Raw genomic sequence first — 11,062 nt, 5'->3', positions numbered from 1 at the left:
ACTCTAAAGAAGGGGGTTGCAGGCTGGGAAGGGCTTGTGAAATGTGCAGGCACAACATGGGAACAGTGTGTCCATGGATGCTGTTCCCACACAGCATGCTGCTACAACAGAGGTGTTTTCATGCCCTCACCTGGAAGCAGCTGTGATTACATTAATAGCCTTTGCCCAATTCGTCTCACATATCAAAGTCAAAAACTCTTGAGCCCCTGAGGGAGATGGAACGAGTGCCAGCCATTTACCCATTCTACAAACAAAATTATACAAACTGTCAGTGAGAGTGAAGCACTATTGACCAGATCTGAGTCGCCTTCTGCTTGACAAAATAATATGAGCATGATATCCTTTTACCCCACTGGAAAGAACTGGCACAGAAAGTGGTGGCAGCTACAAGCATGGACAGCTTCAAAAGGGAATTATTATTATTATTATTTTTAACTTTTATTTTTTGAAAGATTTTTCATAACATTTCATACTTCAGCATGTTAGATTATACATATTTTTGAGTTGAAGGTTTATATTTTCATAATTGTACATTATACATAACACTCTATATCTTTATCAATCCTTTTGACGATCTAACCATTCGTATACCCTAAACCACCTTTGTTCCTGACATGTTTGGTCTTTATCTTGTAATATTAGACTCAAACTGTCCATTTGCGCTAACTCCATGAGTTTAATAGATAAGTCCTCTCTTGTGGGTATTTTATCTGTCTTCCAGTTTCTTGCCACTAGTATACGTGCCGCAGTTACTATGTATGTTATCAGATATTTATCTTGTTTTTTATATCCTCTCGGGATCATATTCAAAAGATATATTTCGGGCAAAAGCTCAATCTCTATATTCAGTATTTCACAGAGAATTTTTGTACCATTTTCCAGAACTTACAAATTTTACAACATTTCCACCACATATCATGCCTTAACTGTACCAACTGGACACTACGGACACATCTGCTGCCTTCCCCTCTTGTTGAGGGGGAAAATATCCAGAATATTCAAGAGGTAATTTGGACAATTCTGCAGCAACTGGTGCTCCACACAGTCTGACAAAGGTAAGTACAAATCCTCTTTTTTTTAAAAAAGCAGCACTTCTAGTGGAAACCGAAAGAACATTATATCTGAACACTTAGCATCCACTGGCTACTCCAAAATAGGATGTCCTTATGTTTTTCCTATATAGTGATGGCTCCTTGACCTAGTTTCCATCCTGTTCTTTCCCTCCTTATCTGTAGGGGTGGAATGCGTCTTCCTGGATTTTGAGGATGACATAATGACCATGGAGTTAGGTTGAGGATGAGAAAGGAGAAATTCTGCTTCTGTGTCCTGTACCCTATACATGTGATCCAACTTTCTTGTGGACACAGGAGCTGAAGAGGGTTTTGACCACGGTGACTTTGCTGCCTGAGGAAGAACTGAAGACATATGTAATGCCAGGGTGGAAGAGACATCGAGCTGGACGATATCGTAGACCGTGTCTGACGTCTGATGCTGTTGTTGGACAATAGAGAGACCCAGGGAATGAGCCATTCTTTTCATGAGATCTGTATAAAATGTCAGATTATCTGAAGGAGATATAGGCAAGTCCTCAGAAATATCTGGGTTCGGAGATCTGTGGTCGGGAGAAGTGTGAACTTCAGAAGCCTCTATCTGAATCCTCCTGGAGGGAGTCAGAAGAATCTCGGTCCTGTGGACACTTGTTCAGGCTGGACAACAGGAACGACCAGGTCTGGGATGACAGGTTTTGTGTTGACAGGAGGGATTAGTGAACGACTTGGCTCCGAAGCATGGTGGGGCGGATCGACTATAGGCAGATGTGACAAGGACGCCGAAGGTATGTATGGAGATCTTGACCGATTAACTGATTGGGTAGAACAACGGTCCCAATCAGAATAATCAGCAGGTGTTAACCACGGTAGGGATGGTGGATATGCTTCATAAAGGTAACGCAGCTGACGCTGGTCCCACGACATCGGAGGTGGAGGGGGTATTAAGACTCTTGGTGATCGACTTCTGGACCATGGACGTCTGGGAGAGCAAGCAGCCACTTGTCTGCAAGACGGGTCTCTGTACTCTCTAGTGTCAATATCGACCGTATGAGCGCAGAGAGATAGAGGATCACGGTGCTTGCCAGAAGTCGTGTATCGATGTCGAGGCAGATCAACGTCGGGAGCTTCGGACACCATCGACGTCAACAACGGAGATGGAGGCGGGGAATGCTCTGCACCCATCTGGTGACTTAGGAGCTCCACCGTTTCAACATCGGAGTAAGGAGGCTCCGTCTGATGGATGGGGGAATCCAAGACCTGGATGGTCGGTACCGGTGGAGGAGCTAGGGCCTCCGATATCAATATCACCGTTGGAGCGGGAGGCACTACTGGGACGTTACCCAGTGCAGGCACCGCTTCTTTCCCCTTCTTTGCCACCTTAAGAGGCTTAGAGGAGCCCTTCTTAGCGGACTTGTTGTCCACACTTGCCGTAGCCTTCTTTTTTACAGGCGTGGAGGCTGAGGATTGTGCCTTCGATGTCGGGTGTTTCGGTGTCGGACGGTCGACATCGGAGGCTGGTCTCGGTGTCGGAGCTGTCGACGTGGACAGCCTCTCTTCCATGGCTGAGGCCTGGGTGAGTGCTGATTCCAGGAGAGTGACCTTAAGGCGCGTAGCGTGGTTTTTTCTCGTTTGGTTCGAGAAACGAGCACAAGCATGACAGGATTCAGGTTTATGTGACTCCCCAAGACAAAAAATACAAAGGGTATGCCTGTCGGGAGGGGCAAGCTTGGCTCCGCAACGCTGGCACCTATTAAAAAATCCCCACTTCTTCTCCATAAGAAGTGGTACAGAGATTAACGGTTGGGGGTGGCCCAAAGGCCTGAGGTAAATTCCCCTCAGAAAAATAAAGTTTGGGGTTTTTTTACGATTTTTGTAGAACAAAGAACAAAATAAGCAAAGGTATGAAGAATTGTTGAAGAGCTGAGTGGTTTTGAAGAAGCTATTCAGCGAACCGATCAGACTGTCAGAGAAAGAGATCTTTCCAATGCGACGGTAAGAAAAACAGTCAAATAAAAGAGGGGGGAGGTAGGTCTCACCGAATCTTGCGCTGATGACTTTCGGACCTGCCCGCTGGCACTCTTCACAGCAATTCCCAGCCTTTTCCTGCCGGCTGAGGCACCTCTCCCTCACTTGACAAGGAGCCTTAGTGGCTTGGGTCTCTTGTCCTTGCTCTCTTCTTTCTTCACCCCAGTGCGGCTTTTTTCCTTGGGGTAGTTCAAGGCGAAGTGGCCCAGGGCTTTGCATCGCAAGTAAAAGCCCAGCCACATCTGCTGCTCTCTATCACCTCCAACCCCCAGGGTCTAGGCTCACTGCATCTTTCCCCCGCTAAGCCCCTTCGCTGGTGTTTTGGGGTGATACATACGCATCAAGTTACACCTGTTCTCACTTCACATGCCACTTGGCTCCTGCCATTCAGCATCAGGGGGTTGCCCTGAGCTAGGGCCTTGTCCAAGATGGTAGGGTTGAGCCCGGCATGGTAGAACTCAATGATTACTTCCTTGGGCCACCCCTGGAGCTTCACAGCATAGGTCTTGAACTCATCGTAAAACTCTCAGACCAAGTTGGCCCCTTGCCGCAATCCACGGAGGCAGGTGCTTGCCCTCTTCAGCTCCAGCGGGTCTTTATACTGCCGGTGCAGGGCTTGCATAAAAACATCCACAACTCGGAGCTTGGGGCCTCTGACGTTAAACGGCCCCACAAACCAATCTGCTGTGCGATCCCACAGCTGAGACCCCACATAGTCCACGCGATGCTCATCGGAAGCAAAAGTGTGCCTCCACTCCCGTAGGAAAGTCCACACTTGAAAGGCGAAGAACGCCAACTTGTCACGTCCAGCACATCTCTCGGTTGCTCAGGTCTTGGGGGAGGCACCAGTGGAGGTGCCGGTGTAGGGGGGAGTGGTTGACCAGGGCCCTGCCCCAGTGGTGCTTCTTCACCCCTCCCCCCAGCCAGTTCTTCTTCTTCCTTAGGCCCCTGTTGCATGAGTTCTCAGATGAGCCCCCGGAGGTTTTCTATGAGGGTTTGAAGGCCACTCCGGAGCTCCTCCATCTCCTTGCAGAACTTGGCCCAGACCCGATACTTGGGTCATCCATCAATGCCCCAGCCATTCTCACGCGCTCAGGGTCATCTTGAAACATTCTGGAGTTTTGTCTCCACTCCAGGTCAGATCGACTCTTCCACCCACAGTCCCCTGGGGTGCGCAGCCAGGTTGGATTGTCCCATCTACTTTGGCTTTGATGGGGGTCCTTTGGCCTCGCGACCTTTTCCCTCTAAATATATTGTTACTTTCTCTGAGACAGCAAAGCAAGCACAGTCATCTCCAAGGTCATCCCTTCATAGGGAGGTATCTTAGGAAGTTACATTGCCACTACAACAGAACAGTTCACACACTTGCTCACTCACACCCCTCCCTCAGGAATTTGCCTCCCCAACATGGCAAACGAGAGTTCGATTTTGACACATGGACCCTCTCCCCCAAGAAAGGGCACAGGTGCTGGAGACTTGGGCAGGCTCGTCCTGGAAGCGTGATGGTGTGTGATGGACAAGGAATGTACTTGAATGGGGATTGCGCAGCTCCTTTGAAACTACTTGAAACGCTGCAATGCTTCAGTGCACCCCCCAAAAAAAACCTGACCCCCCCAGAAAAATCAATCCTCAATGAGAATGTGAACAGATGGAACCATGACCGGGGGTGGGTGGGATGCAAGTGTGAACTGATTGTACCAATAGTGCAATCATTGGAACCACTACGACACCCACCTACGAAATCGGAAAGGCTGCTGCCATCTGGAAAATGCATGAGTCACAAACTACTAGGCTCACCAGTGGATGGGTATGGTCATGGAGCACACATCTGGCCAGCTGAGGAGCTGCTTCTGCTTCCTACACCAAATGGGGTTGTCCAAGGCCATGCAACCGCTGATGGCACTGTGTCACTTTGCTCCTGGCAAAGAGTGCTGGTTTTGGGGGTTAGGATGGGGGAGTTAGTCTTGCTAATCATGAGGAAGGAGCCAGGCAGAGCTCCTATGCCATACTCAGCCACCAAAAGTCTTATTCAGTCCCACTGTGGCTTCTGAGACTTCAGCAATCATCACCCACATAATTTCGCACATATTTCACAAACACAGGGGGTGGGAACATTTTTTCTCTTTCCACACTTGTTGAAGTTCTTGGGAAATGGAATGCATATTCTGCACTCTTGTGAAACTCACTCTGGATTGTATTTTCAAAGCTCAACTGTAATACTTATATACAATTTCCACAGGCCCTTTATGTAGCTGAACTTCGTGAATTCAGCTGTCTCTATTTAATGGCTTGTTGCAATAGCCAATTTTAAGCATGTACGGAAGATATTCTACAAGTCCATGTTATTATTCCATCATTTTTATTTCGAATTAGTAGCTGCTACTGTTACCAAACCCTGGAAGTCCTTTGAAATGGGCTTGACGCTTTGTAAATAAGGTTTTTAAACTGATGTAATAAATTGTAAAATCCCTATTTCATCATTCTATCAATATAGATGACTGGAAAGAATGAATAAGTTGGTTATTGAAGACAGGGTACACTTGTAATACTCAACATTTCCCATTGAGCTACATAAAAGAAGGCAAGAATTACTGCTTGCAATATCAGGCCTATTCTTATTTGGCAGGTATCAGGTGACAGCGGCAGAAAGGTTTCAAATAGTGAGACAATATAAATTCTTGTACACTGAGCTTCAACCGTTACTTGATTCCTTGCTCCAATTATATTAAGTGTCCCAGCATTGTTTTAATGGGTTTGTTTCAATCATTAGTAATGCACTGGAAAAGTACCCCTTCCCCCACTATAGACAAAGGTAACAACTTATTAAAAGTTGTACAGTTAGAAACATTGATCTGTACACATGTAAATAAGTTCTTGGCCCAGGTTTATAGGGCTCCTTTCGACCCCAGAGCCAACAGGGCAAAATGCCCTGTAATTATTATTTTTTTAAAATTCATGCATGTATCCAATTGGGCATGTGGTTGAAGCAGGGTTCCCCAGCCTTTCTGAGGCTGAGGGCACATTGGTGCAGTGATGATATTATCAGCTTCTACCTGAATTATTAAAATGCATTCTAAGTGGGAATATCCATTTAGGTGCATTAACCATTTCAGCCATGCAAACCAGTCACGTTTAGTCAGAATCAAGTCCTGCTGTGTCTTTAGACTGTAACTCCGCTATCTGCACATAAAGCTACTGTCAACATTATACCACAAACATCAAAAACTCAAAAAAGCCCACCTGGCCATGCCCACTTTCTAAGACCACTTGACAGGCCCCAGGAAAGGTGTCAGCAGGTGCTGTGTGGCACCACACTGAGGTCCCCCCTGGGTTAGTCTCTGAGGCGCGGGCTCTAGTCTTGGCTCTTCTGTCTGTTTTTGCTGTTTGCTGCTGGCTTAAAACATGAGCTTTGCCTTATTGCCAGTTTCCCTTTTGGTGAGATGTGAACCCTCTTCCTTCCTCTTTTTCATGAGTAGCTTTCCTTAGTGAAGGGGGGTGATGGAGGGGGGGCAAAAATGTCTCTATGAATATGCAGTTGTTTGTTACTGTCTTTGTGTCTGTGTTCTCACCTTATAAAAATGACTCCCTGGAACCTGAATCCCTGCAGGGGGGGGGGGCACCACAGGGAGCTGAGATTCTTATGTGAGTTGCAGAGGTGTCTGCGTGATATGGTTGGAGTGAAGATCTGGTTTTTATACCCTGCTTTTCTCTACTCTAAGCAGTCTCAAAGGGGCTTACAATCACCTTTCCCTTCCTCTCCGCACAGCAGGCACCTTGTGAGGTAGGTGTGGCTGAGAGAGCTCTGAAAGAACTGTGACTGGTCCAATGTCACCCAGCAGGCTTCATGAGGAGGATGATTAGGGAATCAAACCTGGTTTTCCAAATCAGAGTCCCCTGCTCTTAAGAGAGCCACCTGTGATATAGTGGTTAAGAGCGGCAGACACTAATTGGAAGAACCAGGTTTGATTCCCCACTCCTCCACCTTGGATCAGTCACAATTCTTTCAGAGCTCTCTCAGCCCCACCTTACCTCACAGGGTGTCTGTTGTGGGGAAAGAAAGGGAAGGTGATTGTAAGCCACTCTGAGACTCCATCGGGGAGTGAAGTGCAGGGTATAAATCCAATCTTCTCCCTGCTGGATTTGTGCTTCGGACTCAGCAAGTAAGGTGGTCGAGGGCTGCCAACCTCCAAGTGGGGCCTGAAGATCTCCAGGGATTGCAACTGATCTCTAGAGTAGAGCGATCAGGTCCCATGGAGGAAATGGCTGCTTCGGAGGGTGGACTGTATGCCACTGAATTCTGCTGACCTCCTTCCCTTCCCCTCCCCAGGCTCAACCCCCCACCTCTGAAATCTCCAGGAGTTTCCCAGCCCAGAGCTGTGAGTCCCAAAAGTGGACTATAAATAAACAAGGCTGCGGTCACACACACTAAATAATCCACTTTCAGTGCACTCTCCAACTGGATTACACTGTGCGAACTGGCAAAATCCAGTTGGAAAGTGCATTGAAAGTGGATTATTTAGTGTGTGCCACTCCAGCCTATGGGCACTTTCACTCATGCTAAATAATGCAGTTTAAACCCACTTCAGTGACCATATGCAAATAGATTTTGTCATTTCACACAGTAAAACCCAGTTGAAAAGTGTTTTGAAAGTGGATTGAAAGTGTGTTATTTAGTGTGTGGTCTGAAGCAACAGAACAAAGTTTGAGTCCAGTGGAACCTTTAAGACCAACAAATTTTTATTCTGGGTATAAGCTTTCCTGTGCACGCACACTTCGTCAGATGCATATGAAGTGTGTGCATGTACACAAAAACTTATACCCAGAATTAAACTTTGTTGGCCTTAAAGGTGTCCCTGAACTCTAACTTTGTCCTATAAATAAATAAATAAATTTAGCTAGTTCCCAGTTGCCATCATGGGGGGGGGCGACGAGAAGAGCTCTCCTTCCTGGTAATGGGGGGAGGGTGGACCACATCCAGGGGGGGTAATCAAGCCTTCCCGTTCAGTGGTGGATCAGCTGCGTGCAGAACAGCTTCCTGGCCACCCCCGACATTCTCCCGCCCACAACCGGAGGCAGCTCGTGCGCATGCTCAGACGCCCCCAGGGCGAAGCCAGGTCAACTCGTCTGAACGTGGCCCCGAAAAATCACCCCCACCCAGTGCGACCCAAGTCGGCGCCGCCTACGTCTCATCCGGCCGGGCGGGGCTCCGCGACTCGCCCGGCCTCTTTTCCTCCCTCCTCGCCGGAAGATGGCGGCGGCCGCCTGGGCGAGCAGCTCCCTGGCCGCGCGGCTGCCCCGCAGGCTCCCCCCCTGGTTGCGCGCTGGCAGCGCGGCGGGCTACGCGATCGCGCTGAGGGTCCCCCGGGAATCAGCGTGCCTCCGTGCGGGCGCCTGTTTACTCGCGAGTCGGATGGGGGTACATGCACGTATGGCCCAGCCTCAGAAGGTGCAGATTGCACGTGCATGGCGGTGGGGCCGCCGCGGGGACCCCGATTCTGTGGGCCAAGGTGGGGCGTAGGGTTGCCAACCGTCAGGCGGGGGCTGGATTTAGTATTTAGTATTACAACTGATCTCCAGGTGACAGGGATCAGTTCACCTGGAGAAAATGGCAGCGTTGGAAGGTGCTCTCTGTGGCATTATACCCCATTAAGATCCCTCCCTAACCCCCCTCCTCAGGCTCTCCCCCCAATCTCCAGGTATTTTCCAACCCAGAGATGGCAACCCTATGGGGGCAGCTTCTCTTGTCGCCCTTTGCCTGATGGGGGGTTCTCAGGATGGCAGGGACCGGGTTGGGGGCTGTCACCTATTAGAAGCTGTGATTGTTTCAGAAAGGGGCTTGTTTCCAAGTACATTTTGCAGCCTTCAGTATACAGCAACCCTGGCCTGGCTTTCTTTTTAGTCTAGAGCAGGCTCTGATGAATGCTGTGCAAGGCAGGCCCTGTTTGCTTTGTTGTATTTTTAAGCCCGCCTTTCTCACTCAGAGGCAAGGCTGATCAGACAGAGTAAATCTGAAATGAAGCACCAGCATGTAGACATAGCACATTAAGCAATGCAGAAATTGCACAGTAGAGGCCCCTTACCCTTGATTAGATCCAGGTGGTTTGCAGTGTTGGACTGGTAATTTCCAATTTTGTCTCTGTCTTGACTCTAATTGGCCCTTCCTGGCAACTAAACCCTCCCCCACGTTTCTTTCTATATGTAATGGTTGAGGAAATTATGTTTCACTGTATCTGAAGAAGTGTGTCTGCTTGTGAAAGCTCATACCTTGAATAAAACTTCGTTGGTCTTAAAGGTGCCACTGGGCTCAAAACTTTGTTCTGAACTGTCCTGTCGTAGTACAGCCCTGTTACCTTAAAGCTGTCCTGAACTTTTCAATTTTGCGTAGTTTATGCAATGCCCAGGAGAGTAGGCATTCTTCTAACCTCCTCAGGCATTCTGGCAGTCTTGCAAAAGTATTGATGCATGACCACTTCAGGAGTCTTTCTGTTTCATTCCAGACTGCAGCAGACTAAGGTGGTAGAATGGGGTGCATGCACCACTTCAGACTTTAGGGGTGAGAGTTACATTTTTAATGCTCCCTTACCTACGCGCTCTCTTGTCACCAGTAGCCAAACCACTGTAAATAGTTGCGCTGGATCTGAATTGGACCACGCAATGGTAGCCGAGATATAGGTGTTGTGCTATTTTAACAGCAGGTTCTACTAATTTGTCCAGAACAGCTGTTAGGTTAACTGGCCACTCGGCTAATTTCCTGGATGTCCTCTGGACATATACCCCTTCCCAGGGGTCATTTCATAGAAAAAGAGCTAGGGGAACGCATTAGCATAACTCATTAGCATATGCCACACCCCCTGACATCAGGGGCCCGGCGGTGGACCTGCAAGGTCGGCGGGAGTGCAAGGAAGCCCCGCGAAGGCCCTCCCTGGCCCCAGGCAGGCAGGGGTGGGGAGAGGCAGGGAGGAAGCAACTTACCCTCCCTCTTCTCCTGCCTCCTCCTGGCTGAATGAGGGCTGGAAGCGGGGCGGCCGGAAGCAGGGGGCGGGGCTTCGTCATGTGCCCCGCCCCCATACCTCACCCAGGGGAACTGCGATCCCCCGCGATCCCCCCGAAATGACCTCTGGGTCTGAGCCAGTGTTCCCTCTAAGCTGAGTTAGTGTGAGCTAGCTCTCAGTTTTTTAGCCTCCAGCTCACACATTTTTGTCTTAGCTCAGGAAGGATCGCTCCAGAGCAAACTCATTTAGGCAGTAGCCAAATCGCTCGCTCACAACTTTAATGCCAGTAGCTCACAAAGTAGAATTTTTGCTCACAAGACCCCACAGCTTAGAGGGAGCACTGATCCAGACCCAGATAACGGGCAATTTACAATTGGCCCTAGAACTTCTCTTGTTACCTCTGCTTGACTCAGTTTTTCAGATACCCTTCCCAAAAGCAACAGGTCCAGTGTAGGTATTTGTCTCACATTTTTCATAGTGAAAACAGCTGTAAGGATTTCATTCAGCTTCTTCTAGTTTGACATCTCTCTTCTTCTTCAAGCGGTCTTTTTATCTTTGTCATCAAAGGCTCAACTGCTTCTCACACTGGTTTCCTGTTTCTGGTATATTTGAAGAGATATTTCTTGTTTGCCTTAAGGTTCTTAGCAACCTGTTCCTCAGACTCTGATTTTTGTAAATACCTAAAATGACCTTATCTAAAATAGGGGTGCCCAGTGTTCAACCTTCCCTAGAAGCCAGACCATCTGCCCAGGATTTTCTGCTGCATCATAATTTTTTTTTTTTGGTTTAAAGTTTTATTGTTTTATAAAAAAGTAGTACACAGTTATTTCACATCCGTTTGTGTTACATTACACGTCAGAGTCATTTTCCTTAAATTGTTTACATTACCAGTTGATGGTCTTGTGTTTCTGTTTCTTTTACATATTCTAAATAAACTTTTATATTACAGTTCTATCTGGTCTTCTATCCATTTATATATTCTGTCCCATCTTTTTT

The 11,062-nt window shown here is 48.0% G+C and overlaps 1 protein-coding gene across 1 annotated transcript in view; it reads right to left on the bottom strand.

The window, feature by feature from the left end:
* Nucleotides 1–3,600: 3,600 nt before the first annotated feature.
* Nucleotides 3,601–11,062, bottom strand: part of LANCL3 (LanC like 3) — a 38,814-nt gene continuing 31,352 nt past the window's right edge. Inside the window, exon 8 of the mRNA XM_015421364.1 lies at nt 3,601–3,848. Within this exon, the coding sequence (XP_015276850.1) occupies nt 3,601–3,848 (248 nt within the window). The remainder of the gene's footprint in view (nt 3,849–11,062) is intronic.

Source organism: Gekko japonicus, unplaced genomic scaffold (assembly GCF_001447785.1).
Source record: "Gekko japonicus isolate JY-2015 unplaced genomic scaffold, Gekko_japonicus_V1.1 scaffold625, whole genome shotgun sequence".
NCBI classification, from domain to species: Eukaryota; Metazoa; Chordata; class Lepidosauria; order Squamata; family Gekkonidae; genus Gekko; species Gekko japonicus.
This window is presented reverse-complemented; position numbering and strand designations above follow the sequence as displayed.